This window comes from Pseudochaenichthys georgianus, chromosome 7 (assembly GCF_902827115.2).
Source record: "Pseudochaenichthys georgianus chromosome 7, fPseGeo1.2, whole genome shotgun sequence".
NCBI lineage: Eukaryota > Metazoa > Chordata > Actinopteri > Perciformes > Channichthyidae > Pseudochaenichthys > Pseudochaenichthys georgianus.
Genome location: NC_047509.1, coordinates 20,254,546 through 20,269,707, shown reverse-complemented (window position 1 = coordinate 20,269,707; position 15,162 = coordinate 20,254,546). Strand labels below are relative to the sequence as shown.

The window sequence follows — 15,162 nt, the reverse complement described above, 5'->3', positions numbered from 1 at the left end:
CTCCCCCACGACTACGCCTCGAAATCCGATCCATGTATATTACAAACAGGATTGGTGACAAAGCGCAGCCCTGGCGGAGGCAAACCCTCACCGGAAATGGGTCCGACTTACTGCCGAGGACCCGGACACAGCTCTCGCTTTGGGAGTACAGAGATTGGATGGCCCTGAGTAGAGACCCCCTCACCCCATACTCCCGCAGCACCTCCCACAGTAACTCCCTGGGAACTCGGTCATACGTCTTCTCCAAGTCTACAAAACACATGTAGACCGGATAAGCGTACTCCCAAGCCCCCTCCAGGATCCTTGCGAGAGTAAAAAGCTGATCCGTCGTTCCACGACCAGGACGGAATCCGCATTGTTCCTCCTCAATCTGAGGTTCGACAATCGGCCTGACCCTCCTTTCGAGTACCTTGGAGTAAACTTTCCGGGGAGGCTGAGTAGTGTGATGCCTCTGTAATTGGCACACACCCTCTGATCCCCCTTTTTAAAAAGGGGAACCACCACCCCGGTCTGCCACTCCTTCGGTACTGTTTCCGACTTCCACGCAACGTTGATGAGACGTGTCAACCATGACAGTCCCTCAACACCCAGAGCCTTCAGCATTTCCGGGCGGATCTCATCCACCCCCGGGGCTTTGCCACTGTGGAGTTGTTTGACAACCTCAGTGACCTCCCCCCGGGAGATTGGTGTTGATCCCCCGTCATACTCCAGCTCTGCCTCTAACATAGAGGGCGGAGTTGTCGGGTTCAGGAGTTCCTCAAAGTGTTCCTTCCAATGCCCCAACACTCCATCAGTTGAGGTCAACAACGTCCCATCCTTACTGTACACAGCTTGGATGGTTCCCTGCTTCCCCCTCCTGAGGTGTCGGACAGTTTTCCAGAACAACTTTGGTGCCGCCCCAAAGTCCTTCTTCATGTCTTCTCCGAACTTCTCCCACACCCGCTGCTTTGCCTCGGCCACGGATGCGGCTGCTGCCCTTCGGGCCTGTCGGTACCTTGCAACTGCCTCGGGAGTCCCCCGGGATAACAAATCCCTGAAGGCCTCCTTCTTCAGTCGGACGGCTTCCCTGACCACCGGTGGCCACCAGGAGGTTCGAGGGTTACCGCCCCTTGAGGCACCTAGGACCTTGAGACCACAGCTCCCCGCCGCGGCTTCGGCAATAGAGGCTTTGAACACCGACCACTCTGGTTCAATGTCCCCAACCTCCACAGGAATGCACGAAAAGCTCCGCCGGAGGTGCGAGTTGAAGGCCTCCTGAACTTGGGCCTCCTCCAGACGTTCCCAGTTCACCCGAACTACACGTTTGGGCTTACCAGGTCTATCCAGAGGCTTCCCCCGCCACTCGACCCAACTCACCACCAGATGGTGATCAGTTGACAACTCCGCCCCTCTCTTTACCCGAGTGTCCAAAACATACGGCCTCAGGTCCGATGATACGATAACGAAATCGATCATGGACCTTCTGCCTAGGGTGCTCTGGTACCACGTACACTTATGAGCATCCTTATGTTCGAACATGGTGTTTGTTATGGCCAATCCATGACTAGCACAGAAGTCCAGTAACAAACCACCACTCCGGTTCAGATCAGGGGGGCCGTTCCTCCCAATCACGCCCCTCCAAGTGTCTCCATCATTGCCCACATGTGCGTTGAAGTCTCCCTGCAAGATTAAAGAGTCCCCTTCAGGAGCCCCATACAGGACTCTTTCCAGGGTCTCCAAGAAGGCCGTATACTCTGAACTGCTGTTGGGTGCATAAGCACACACAACAGTCAGAGTTTTCTCCCCCATAACCCGCAGGCGTAGGGAGGCGACCCTCTCGTCCACTGGGGTAAACTCCAACAACGAAGCACCTAACCGGGGACTTGTGAGTATCCCCACACCCGCCCGGCGCCTCACACCGCCTAACAGATTATTAATAAGTGCTAATTTACAATTGTTGACAAATACCGTATAAAAACGTGTCCTTAAATGTCCTCATGTAGGTGTAGAACAAATACATTAAAGTGTATTATAAATCATCCAATCAAATATTTATATAGCTTTGAATCACTTATTAAGAACAATTAACGTTGTAAACGATGTCAACATATGCTGTAGAAGTCTATAAAATATATCTTCACCAAGCCCTAAATAAATTAGTTTGATAATTAAAGTTAGAATATCTTGTGACTTTTTAAAATGACAACATAATCGTCACCGTGACAGAGGTGAAAGTGTTGAAAGTTGTCCACCAAGTGTGAAGACTCATTTAATGATAAAGCAATGTTTGTGTCGAAAAGTGCAAGCTCAGAGCCCATAAACTGTGAACCCTGGTGCCCCCTACTGTCAATAAACAATAGCAATGACTTCTGCAAACATACAGTGACAAACATACAGAGGAATAAGAATACTTAAATATTATATATATATATATATATATATATTTGCATTTATATAATACCTTATACATAAGGCTAGGTATGGACATGAGCAGTGCAATACGTCCCGTTAGGTTGGAGATAAATATAACACAAAACACTGATGCCAGTGATATGAAGTTATAATTTAATCAGTCAATCCAAAAAAAACACTCAAAATAAACTTCCGCAGTTCACATTTTGCAAGAGGTTAATGCAGGTCAGTGTGCAGTATTAAAAGGCCCCCGACAGGGAGCTTCAGTGGAACGATGAAAGGGGAATTCACTGATGCACATGAAGACCCTTCAAAGGCATCCTGATTCTGCCAAACATAACCACATTATCAGCAGCTTTGCAGATCTAGGACATTCTCCAGTGACTTTTTCTTTCACCAAGGATGGCTTTAAAGCTCTTTAAAATGCTCCGTTCTCCATGTCTCTCTTTGAATGGGAAAGTATGTTAATCTTCTGTAGCAAAATACAGGAAAAGAAGGAGCTATGTGCTTCCTTTACTGAATTTAAATGGTACATTCAAGATTAACAAATAGTAGGTGGAAGATACACCCGCCAAGATGTGTGGGCAAGCTTTACCATCTGTTGTGTTCTCCAAGCTGTAAATGGACATTTAAGAGGCATGTTTAGCACTGGAATTGGCCGTAACCGCGCAGAGAGAGAAACAGGAAAAGGAACATAGGGCTCTCTTAAAAGTAGCAACGTCAAAGCTTTAAAAGTACAAAGCCCATCATTTACAATCCATTTATTACTCTGATTGCAAATGATAGTAAATATGACCAGGTTAGTATGCACTGCAACAGTGACAAATAAATACAAATAATAATAATTACCATTAATAAATTATAACAAGTGCTAAAATAGCAAAAGTGCAATGTTTGACAAAAGCAAAGGGAGGGTTCTCAAATAGCTTAATTAACCCCAACTTATTCACATCGCTTACCTGTTCTGAGGTAACTTCATACATTTTGCTAAAATAAAAACAGCTCAATATTATATTAAATTAGCAAGAAACTAACAAAGCAATGATCACAAAGAAGCTTAACAGCTCAGTGTGGTCTATTAGAGAAAACAGGTTCTTCCTTTATCAAGACATTACAATTCTGTTGCATCGCAAATTGCTAAATGATTGAGATGGTTTCTAGCCGTTAACTGTTAGCAAACATGCAGTTTTTTTAAGAACGGCACTTTAGCTTAAAATGTTACATATAATAAATAAAAAAACATCTGCTTGTTAGATCAGTGTGTTGCAATGTGTCTCAGTGAGGAAATACTCCATGGGGTGCAGTTTACAGCAAAGAGAGGTTAGTAAAAGTGCCGCTGGTGACGGTGTAGAAGCCCAGGGTGGTTACTATTCTAAAGCTGCTTCAATGTCAGCTGTATGTTTAACTAAGCATCTTGTGACGGTCAAAAACTGTCTTGCGCTGTTCCTGGACCTGCTTTTTCCAGCGCTGCTGTGCTCCCTCAACCCGCTCCAGCACTGTGTTTCCTTTGGCCTGGGCACTGTCCACCGGGGGACGCATCTCCTGAACACACCACCACAGAAACACAAAGAATTCATAAACATTTTTTTCCAATCAACAGAAATTAAAAAAGGCATGTGTCTGGTCACATAAGATAAGATAACATAAGATAGTACTTTATTGATCCCAATTTGGGAAATGTTTGTGTTGCAGCAGCATAAAAAACATGGCATTGTACAATACAAATGAGAAAGACTAGAAATAAACTAAAAAGTAGAAAATATACATGTTGAATTTTCAAATGAACAATAACAAAATATAAAGCATGTTATTATATATACAAGTATGTGAGGGATGGAATATTAAGCAATAAACTGAAAATGTACAGTGTGATTTTAAGTCCAAGAGAAGCTATGGAGCAGAGAGTTCTCATGTGTTGTTTGTTATGATATTTTGTAGCTATAATTACCTCAGAGTCCTCCTCGTTGTGCAGTGGCTGGGTGTAGGCGTCATGTTTGCGAATAAGAGGATCGACCAGCAGAAGGAACAGCATGTAGAGCAGCAGAGCACCCACCACAGACAGGTAAATGATGATGGTTACCTGGGACAGACAGAATGGAAACCATTTACATTTAATTTGAAGTGACAATGCTGGCATCAATTCCTAACAACAATGCTTTGTGCTTGTCTCCTATAGAGCTTTGCAGTTTAATTTTATTATCTGTATAACTTATCAATTATTGTGACAACCCAGCTGTTTCTTTGATGTAAAATAATTTCATCATAATATGTAAACTCTGTAATCAAAGACGTTATTGCACACTGTTTCCAAAAGTAAGAGTAACCCCCCCTGTAGTAAGCCGCTGGTACCTTGATGGTGTTGCTGCTTCGTTCCTCGTACTTGCACTCACACAACAGGCAGTACGCCTCCACGTCATGGCCAGGCACCGGCATGGGCTCCACTACATGGAGGCAGTTACTGTAAAAAAACAAAAGACGGAGTCAAGATCGATGGATTATCTCTATTCATGCAAACACAGGCAAAACACAAGATGACTGAAAGTCTAAATAACAAGTTTCTCTCACCAATCCTTCTGAGACACATTTCTGTTATATATGTGGCCAGTGATGTTCCGGTATGGCGGGCAGATGCACTTGCAACGGACATCCTCAAAGTTCTGTAATTGTAAAGAAAATTGGTTTAGACTGGGCCCAACTACTTGCTTTCATTTTAAAGCTCACTTACCTGTTTTACCCATACCATCAGCTCTTTTTTCCCCAAAACAAAACGTTGTAAAAGTTCCTCTATCTCAAGCTTGAAAAGCACAATACATGCTAAAATGCTGCTCAAATGTATAACATCTGTACGCTTTACAAAGTCATACATGTGTGATGTACTTATAGAGTAGTAATATTCTTGGTTTCTTGCTATTAACTTGTTATGTGTATGTAAATTATGTTTAATGAAAAAATAAACAAGAAAAGATTAGACAAGGCCCTACATTAACATAAATAACAGTTATAAAGATTCAATTAAACACTTACAAAAAGTGCTATTCTTCTCTCTCGATGTCTACCTTGCAAATCCATTTAAATGCACTTGTTAGTCTCTTTCACAGAGGTTTAATAGGTTAGTTGACACCAAAAGGCAAAAAGGACACATTGTTCTACAAACAGATATACATTACTCTAGTGAGTTTCTGAAAGTATGTATTATTATGGAACTGCAGGATTTACCTTGGCCTGAACATACGCAACAGCATCCAGCAGGAAGAAGGTCAGTACTGCGGGCACCGCGAAGGTGCTGCTCCCTCCCCGGCCGGTCCACATCTCCTCCCCGCTGCAGATCACCTGCAGCAGCTCTGTCAACACACACAGTGCAAGCATTTAGCTAGACAACCTAGCATGATAATCTGCTGAAGACAAGCTTATTATGACACAAAACTAGAAATACATTTAACTTACGTTGTAAAAGTAGCTGGAGATGGATTTGTTGCTATGCATACACGTAGCTACGCACTAGATATTTTGTATTTAGAATAAATAAATGGTCTTCCTTATTCCGGTGTGTTGTCATAGGTGACGCAAAATAAAACCTGAAGCGACACTGGCCTCTACCGGACATTACCGATATACACATTTAGGCCAGAGTTAAATACTGTATATTTACTAACGTCACAGAGGTGGAAGAAGTACTCATATCTTGTACTTGTACAAGTAGAATTACCACAGTGTAGGGATACTCTGTTACAAGTAAAAGTCCTGCAATGCACAAAAGTTACTCAAGTAAGAGTACAAAAGTACTAGCATCAAAATATACCAAAAGTAAAAATACTCATTATGCAGAATGGCCCATTCAAGAATAATATATTGTATATGTTTTGATTATGATTATTGATGCATTAATGTGTTTATCACAGCTGGTAAAGGTGGAGCTAATTACTTTGTATACTGCAGGGTGGCTTGTTGATTTACTCTAGGTGTGACTAAGTCTTATTTAAGTGTTGTCTATCATTTGAATTAATGATCCAAATCTGCGAGGTAACTAAAGAGATTTAATTAATGTAGGGGAGTACAATTACACTATGTTCCTCTGAATTGTGGTGGGGTAGAAGTGGCAAACATTTAAATACTCAAGTAAGCACTGGTATTTCAAAATTGTACTCAAGGTTCTTTATTTTGTCATACGAACATAGCTAAGTGTAGTTATGCCGATGAAAATCGTAAGTCACAGGCTTCTCCAACAGTGCAACACAATAACACAGATAAACAGAAAAATGTAGTGCAATTAAATAGTAAATAGTAAATACAAAAAGAAAAATAGTTTAAAAAAGTGAAATAGTGAAATAGTGCAATAAGAGTCTATATGCAAGTTATTGGAATGATATATTAGAGAAATAGATACATAATTACTAAGTAGCAGATTAATGTTACGGATGTTGTTTCAACAGTTCAGGTGTTTAACAGTCTAATTGCCTGTGGTATGAAACTGGGCCTGAGTCTGGTGGTTTTAGTCCGGATGCTGCGGTAGCGCCTGCCAGACGGCAGCAGACAGAACAGTTTGTGGCTGGGGTGATGGGGGTCTTTTATAATCCCGAGGGCTTTCCTCCTGAGCCGCTGGGAGTAAAGGTCCTCCATGGATGGCAGCTCCGTCCTGGTGATGTTCTGTGCCGTTTTCACCACCCTCTATAAAACCTTACGATTGAGGGCGGTGCAGCTGCCGTACCAGGCCGTGATGCAGCCAGTCAGGATACTCTCTATGGTTCACCTGTAGAAGTGGCAGAGTATCCTGGAGTCCATTTTGAACCTCCTCAGCCTGCTACTTACAGTACAGTCAATTTACATCGATACTTTACACCACTGGTCACAGTTATAGTTTTGTTTTTTACAAGCCAACTTTACTTTTTTTTCCATTAGTGGTGGAAAAGGTAGGCTACTCACATCCTTCACTTAATTAAAAGTAGAAAAGAAGATAAACTTAAAAATAAACCAAACAAGTCTTGTCTTGTCTCATCACAAGTAAAAGTATTGAATTAAAAAAATGTACCCAAGTAAAAGTATAGAAGTTTTAGCAGCAATATGTACATTAAATATCAGTGGCCAAATTACAAGGTCTTTAGAGCTATAAGGCTACTGTGTACATTAGAAGAAGCCCATACTGCATTATATTTGATGTTGTTTTTATGTAAAGTGTAACCTTTAACTATATGTGTAAGTGTTACATAAAAAATACTGTAGAAGTAGCAACAATTGGGATTACTCAAATAAAGAATCTTTGAGTATCTCAAAGTTTTACTAAAGTACAGGGCTTGAGCAAATGCACTTTTACATTCCCCCACTGTGCAATATGGCCACAAACTGATCATTATTTAATATCATGTATTTAATATAATGTTGTTTAGTCACATTATGATAACACGACATTAATACTCTGGTGTATTAAACACAGGTCCAGGGAAAGTGTGAGTGTGACTCATCGCAATAATATCTTTCACTCATCTCTGTTTTCATGTCAAATCATGTCTCCCTGGTGGAATCTGAAATGTAAGCCCAAGCTTCTTGACCCAATCAATAGCTCTATTTCCTGCTAATCCTGCTTTCACATCTCTCTGTATAGTAAGATACTCATACCTTTAATAAACCATAGAAATCAATGGCTTACAAATTCAGTCTGAACCACTTGAGTGTGTGGTCACAGAGATCAATGGAGACCATGTTTATTTCTTTAATGAGCTATGATATCAGTGTGAACAGCGCAAACCCATCCTCCGTGCAACCTCAATCATGCATCTGACCTTTGATTCAACCATTTAAAACAACTGCAATGCTTTACTGTGTATATAGAACAGGGTTATTGGGATTTCAAGTTTACAAAAGGCTGTGAACAGATATTTAAGGTCTAAAAAAGGTTTGTTAATGGAAACAACTATCACTGAAATTCACCCAGGTGATACAGTATGTGACAAAATGTGAGCTGATATGTCCACCTTTTCATAAAAGCATGATCTTTGTAAGCTTGTACAGTTTTGGGTCCTTGGCATTTTAAAGTGTAACGCATTTTTGAATCACATCACCTGGACTGAGGCTACATAAGCTACTTATATCAAACACAATCAGAACTTGGCCAGAGAATATCCATAATTTATATCAGAAGAAGAGGCTTTGAATCGGTTCGTTTTCTTATAAAATAAAATAAATGTGGTACCAAGTTCACATGAAGGATCTTGCAGTTTCAACTGTCAAATATGTAATTCGTATTGATGAACATAGGATCTGCCAAATGTGCACATATTAAAAAGAAAAACCTGAACATTAGCTGAACTCTTAGTATCATACTATGAGCAACACGTTACTGAAAACCCTTAACAAACACATTGTTTGTGCACAAGCCTAAACAGATAAATGACATACTCAAAACATAATGGTCACTGTTCTTTCATGTATTCAATGATGCATGCATTTATTCATCTCTTTAATAATGACCGTGTCTTCTTGAAGCCATAAAGCATGTTGTATCACAAACAAGCTCATAAGATCTCTTCAGTTAGTTACTAATGCGAGTCCTTTACTTGTATTCCATTTTCTCAGTCCTGTCATTGTTAGCCACGTTGTCTCTGATGCATGGCTGCCCTTTACACCCTTAGGCCAATTACAGCATAAATGACAGTGACCAGGGATCAGTGACAGGTCTTATTATCGTTTCAGAGCTAAAGACGAAGAGGAAAAAAGGTGACTCATTTTCCTTTATAGGTAGATGTAAAAAACATTTTCATTTGAGAAAGAAAATAAATCTAGTTACATTGTGTAAAATAGTTAATCAGCTCTAAACAAAGCTGTAATAGATGCAGACAGATACACATATTTTGATAAACTATATGAGTTGTGGGCTGCTGACACAACCAGAGTATAAAACAGCAAAGAAAATGATCCATAATGGAAACACTGCAGAGAAATCCAGCCATGTCAAGTTGTCTTATTTGTTTGCCCACTAGGAGATGCTATAAGGCCCAAGGCAAAGCAAACCTAATCCAAACTAGCACACTGTGAGATTTGATTGTATTTTTGCAGTAAAGTAGTTGAATTATGTTACTGCAATTACCCATTTACAATACCTTTACTGTAATGATTGTTTTAAGGTAAAACAGCTTCACAGCAAGAGTGATTTACTGTTATTGTAGTTGTGGTTTACGGTATGATACTATTCCTATGTATGATACCGGTTTTGATTTATAGTATGATTCTGTAATTGTTTTAAAAGCGGTAGTGTGATTAGAGTGATTAAAAGAGTCTTTTTTTGTTGGCAACATATTGTAATAGTGAACTTAGTGAAGGGAGGAGTATTTAGTTGGTTCCGATCTAATGTGTGGTGCCACTAAATCTGGGTTTTTAGCAGCCTTCAGGGAGTGTTGGTAACTTTTATCTCACCAAGCCAGAAACGTTGTAGGTTAAAGTACTCATCATTGATTATTTAAAATAAAAGAATGACAAATGACTAACAAATATATTGAAGAGAAATACATCATGACGAGTACAAAGGCTACTCTAGACGTAGAATATTTCTAATTATTCACAAAACAACACAAAACGATATTGAACATGTTGCGAAATCTACAGGTGGAGCTACATGAAGAGCACAAAAAACTAAATCATAATTATAAGCTAAATGCATTAATGGCCGGTCTGAAGAATTACAGAACACTAAGAGGCTGAACAGCTTTGTTGTTGATCTATACTGCAGTTTAAATTGTTTGTGGATACTAAAAGAAGATACCTGTGTCTGTCCTTATTCTCTCACTTTCAATACAGCCCTCAACCTTTCAGTATTGTTCTTTGTGACCTTTATCACATCATCTGCAGTGCCTTTTTGCTCTACACCCTTCCTCTGTGTCTTGTTTTCGTAGAGAACACTGTTTGAATAACAAGACAATCTCGGTTAAGTGTAAACTCTCCTCTCCTCGCCTCTCGGCCGATGTGATGCATTGTGGGCAGCAGGACTATTCTAATAGACACACATGGTAATTACAGTAGTGGGAAGCAGCAGACAGTGGTGGTCCAGGGACAGCACACAACTATAAATCACAACTCCTGGTTCCGCCCTCTTGAGCGTAGCCGATTACGCTCAACCAAAAAGCAATTCTGCCAACATGTGTTTGCACATTTGTCTTCATCAGCCGCTGGCTTGTTTTGGGACCCTGTGACTGCATTTTTTTCTCCTGCGGTTATCAAACACGGACTACTTCTCAAATGTTTGAGACAAAATCCACTATATCAGGCTCAACAATTAGCCACACTTGAGATGTAGCAAAAGCAGCAACATGAAACGGTGATGAGGGTACTTTGTTTACTTAAAACAATTACGATGGAGTGAAAAAAGTCTAGAACAAAATACTTCAATTATAACATGTGGAACCTTCACCTTTGATAAAAGCTTTTTTTTTTAAAGTGAGATGCTTCCAGGAGAAGTCTCTAAATCAAAGAGGTGGCAATAGCAAAGGTGTTAGAAAAGTAGGCAGTGATGGTGATTCAGAGTACAGTGTGTGTCCTCTGTGGCTTTATCCATACAGACAGCTGCCTGTCAGCCAGCTGAGCCCATGCAGGGTGGAGGTGTCTGCTGAGGAGCCGGTGTCAGCGAGGTGAGAGCTGAGCCCAGCTGAAATGGATGCAGAGGAGAAAGCGTCTCCTGCCTCTGAGGGACACAGATTTTCAGCAAGGAAACAGACTGCTGGAGCAGGAGACTCAGCCAGACAGAACATGAAAGCCAAGAGCGGACATGACACTTGATGGACACACACGCAGGGAGAGAAGCTGCCTCCTCTTCATCCCCTTTTCCCCCATGCTTGCTGTTCCTCTCCTTCAGCAGCGATGCACAGAAACAAGACCCCTTAAGGAAAGGGGAAAAGGGGATGAGAGCTTGAATTGCAGCGGCTCCAGGTTGAACCTTAGCCCCCTGTAATGTGTGGTCTTTGAAGTTGCCCAAGATGTTTAGAGAGATGCATGGAAGCTTCAAAGAGAGCTATAGGCCAATCATTGAATTGTTGTTAGGAATAAAATAATGCAAGCTGCCAGAAATCCACATGCATCCTTCAACAAAGACCAGGGGTCATTCAAGAAGACAGCTGAAAACAATAGCGAGAAATGAAAGGTGACATGAATTGAAAGGTAGATAAATAGCTGCAGGGGGAGGAAGGAAGTTTGTTGTTGGTATAAAAGGATGCGATGTAGGCTTTGGTTTCGGAAAAGCTGCCAGTTGGTTTAACAAGGCTTGTCAGGCCAGTCAATAGATTGTCAGCCGTAAATGTCCACATTTCAGTAACACCAGAGCCCAGTGTATGCCCGATTTATACATGCTGCGATGCAGAGAATCCTTAAAGACAGCGAGCAAAACAAAACAGATGCATGTTAGTTGCGTATGTCTTACCAAAACAGATTCATATAGAAAGATAATGTGGCACTTCTTTCTGTGAGCTGCCTCAAAGAATAAGGGGAAACAAGCTAAGCGGTCAGAGGTCGCCAGAGTCAGAGGGTTGTCTGACAAAATGATGACAGATTAGATAAATGTTGTCAAGTCTTATCCTTCTGAGAGGGACACCGTTTCTCCTGTCCATTGTTAAGAAGGCGGTTGTTAATATGTTAGAGGGGCTTTCCCTTAATGTGATGGTGATGAGTCGCAGTGATCTAGTTTTCTCCCTTCACTCTATCCGCAGCGATTCCCTTGTTGTGGCAGCTTGAGACCCACCTGCCCCAGCTGTGGGCCACATCTGCAGGCGTGATTGGTTTCGTCTGCAGGGGCCTCCTCCTCTAAATGCCGCAGTGACTCACCTTCCACTGTTTTGGCATTTACTCAAATCTGACCTGGCAGCTCAGTGGTGTGCCACAATGGACTAGCCCCCAGCACTTTGACAAACAAACCTAAACAATAGCATACTTAAGACAAAGCTGCTTGAGACACAGCGGACAAAAAAGCAGGTAACCATTTTCTTCAAGGGAAATACTGCATGGTGCTTTGACTCTCTAAGTTCACAAGTGGCTTGCGGTGAATCAGATGTAAACAGGGGGAATCTGAGACCAAACTTGTCATCTCACAGCTTCAGAAATCAATAAAGCTCCATGTTCTCACTCTAATCGCAGCACACGTGTGGAGTGAGCTTGGGATCATTGGGCCTGTAAAGGAGGCAGGCACACAGACAAAAGGATCAAAGGAGGAGACACCTGCCACATTGGGAATGAGCTATCAATTGAGACGGGAATTAGAGGCTAAAGGTAAAGGTAGGGTAGGTAAGAATGGAGAAACCAGCTCAAGTGCGCTAGAATTTGAAAATACGCAATTAATTGTCGAACCTCAGATTGAGGAGGAACAATGCGGATTCCGTCCTGGTCGTTGAACGACAGATCGGCTTTTTACTCTCGCAAGGATCCTGGAGGGGGCCTGGGAGTACGCTTATCCGGTCTACATGTGTTTTGTAGACTTGGAGAAGGCGTATGACCGGGTTCCCAGGGAGTTACTGTGGGAGGTGCTGCGGGAGTATGGGGTGAGGGGGTCTCTACTCAGGGCCATCCAATCTCTGTACTCCCAAAGCGAGAGCTGTGTCCGGGTCCTCACAGTAAGTCGGATCCATTTCCGGTGAGGGTTGGCCTCCGCCAGGGCTGCGCTTTGTCACCAATCCTGTTTGTAATATTCATGGCTGGATTTCGAGGCGTAGTCGTGGGGGAAGGGGTCTGCAGTTCGGTGGACTAAGGATTGCACCACTGCTTTTTGCAGATGATGTGGTTCTAATGGCTTCATCGTTCTGCGACCTTCAGCACTCACTGGATCGGTTCGCAACCGAGTGTGAAGCGGCTGGGATGAGGATCAGCACCTCCAAATCTGAGGCCATGGTTCTCAGCAGGAAACCGATGGACTGTCCACTCCAAGTAGGCAATGAGTTCAAGTATCTCGGGGTCTTGTTCTCGAGTGAGGGAACAATTGAGCGTGAGATGGGCCGGAGAATCGGAGCAGCGGGAGCGGTACTGCAGTCGCTTTACCGCACCGTTGTGACGAAAAGGGAGCTGAGCCAGAAGGCAAAGCTCTCTGTCTACCGGGCCATTTTCGTTCCTACCCTCACCTATGGTCATGAAGGATGGGTGATGACCGAAAGAACGAGATCTCGGATACAGGCAGCCGAGATGGGTTTTCTCCGCGGGGTAGCTGGCGTCTCCCTTAGGGATAAGGTGAGAAGTTCAGTCATCTGGGAGGGACTCGGAGTTGAACCGCTCCTCCTTCGCGTCGAAGGATGCCACCTGGGCGCCTCCCTAGGGAAGTGTTCAGGCACGTCCAGCTGGGAGGAGACCGAGGGCTAGACCTAGGACCAGGTGGAGGGATTATATCTCTTCAATGGCCTGGGAGCGCCTTGGGATCCCCCAGTCAGAGCTGGTTGATGTGACCAGGGAAAGGAAAGTTTGGGGCTCTCTGCTGGAACTGCTATACACCCGCGACCCGACCACAGATAAGCGGGAGAAGATGGATGGATGGATGGCAAGTAATTGGTCGTGCTTTTTACAGCGCCATAGCTTCCACAGATGACATTTTTGTATGTGTTTAATGTCAAAGCATTTAATGTATTCATTGCTATCGGGATGTTAAGAGCATTCCATGGAATATAACAAAAAGTGTTTCTGAAGTGAATTACCTACCCTATCAAGGTAGGGTAGGTAAGAATGGAGAAACCAGCTCGAGTGCGCTAGAATTTGAAATTACACAACCGGAAAAAATCTGCCGCTTCCTTCAGACTTCCTTACAGAGCCCCTCCTCCAACACACACAAACGCGCACATGACCAATGAGGGCACGAGATAAGTTTGTGCACAGATGGAAGGCTGACAGGCAGGTAGGCCATCCAGTTATTTTAGCCGGGCCGGCTCAGATGATTGGTCGTGCTTTTTCCAGCGCCATGTATTCATTGTCAAAGCATTAATGTATTCATTGCTATCGGGATGTTAAGAGCATTCCATGGAATATAACAAAAAGTGTTTCTGAAGTGAATTACCTACCCTACCTTTAAGGGGATATTTTATTTAGATTTAGATATCTCAAAACAAGGGCAAATAAAACCAACAGCTATGGCAATATATACAAATATTATGTAAAAATATATATGTATATATATATTTTTTTTAGGTGTGACCTGTACAAATAATTATCCAGAGATCGGGCATTGCACTTCTATAAACTAGAAAATCAATTTTGTTACAGAGATATAGATCCTCAAGAGGAAATGGGGAGTGGTTTACAGAGGTCTTGTATAAGCTCGTCACAACACCCCCCATATTTTTCTCAGATTTCATGCATCTCCCTTTAAAGCCACAAAAATAATGATGCACCTTTGTGAGTAAAATCGGTCGACTTCCCCTTAAGGGAGAGTTCATGTGTAGCCCGTGTGCTCTAATGCTACACTGACACACCTATATAACACACGTGTTGCTTTATTGACCAGACACCCCTGAGTGTATTTTGATCCTAGCAAAGCTATACCAACATGCTAAATGTTTTTTTTATCGCAGCTCGCAGTGTCTCTGGACTTAATTGACTTTATTAAAAGGCTCTCCCTTTAAAGAGGAATGAAGAGGCTTTTTAACAGACCTGAGTAAAGCAAGAAAGAGGGAAGGAAGAGCGTAAAGACAGAAAACCAGGAGGAGGTGGGGTTAGAGGGAGACGCTCCACTGCCTGGCTGACAAACAGAGGGTCCCTCCAGAGCCAGGCAGATGAGAAGGAGAGGAGAAAGGGAGAGGGGTGAGAAAAAGGAGGGGAGTTTGATGT

General features: G+C 42.5%; 1 protein-coding gene across 1 annotated transcript; it reads right to left on the bottom strand.

Moving 5' to 3' along the window:
- Positions 1-2,521: 2,521 nt before the first annotated feature.
- On the bottom strand, positions 2,522-5,940 carry tmem9 (transmembrane protein 9). The gene is made up of 6 exons (XM_034086930.1): positions 5,836-5,940; positions 5,608-5,732; positions 4,957-5,048; positions 4,741-4,849; positions 4,340-4,471; positions 2,522-3,933 (listed from the first exon to the last, which is right to left on the bottom strand). Exons 2-6 carry the CDS (start codon positions 5,698-5,700, stop codon positions 3,793-3,795), a joined length of 567 nt encoding a protein of 188 aa, XP_033942821.1. The 5' UTR covers positions 5,701-5,732; positions 5,836-5,940; the 3' UTR covers positions 2,522-3,792.
- Positions 5,941-15,162: the final 9,222 nt, after the last annotated feature.

Coding starts and splice junctions, on each gene's coding strand:
- tmem9 (XM_034086930.1), bottom strand. CDS start 5,700: ATGTGGACCGGCCGGGGAGGGAGCAGCACCTTCGCGGTGCCCGCAGTA. Junction 4,472..4,740: donor GAAGCAGCAACACCATCAAG/GTACCAGCGGCT, acceptor TGTCTGTCCCAG/GTAACCATCATCATTTACCT. Junction 3,934..4,339: donor ACAACGAGGAGGACTCTGAG/GTAATTATAGCT, acceptor TGGTGTGTTCAG/GAGATGCGTCCCCCGGTGGA.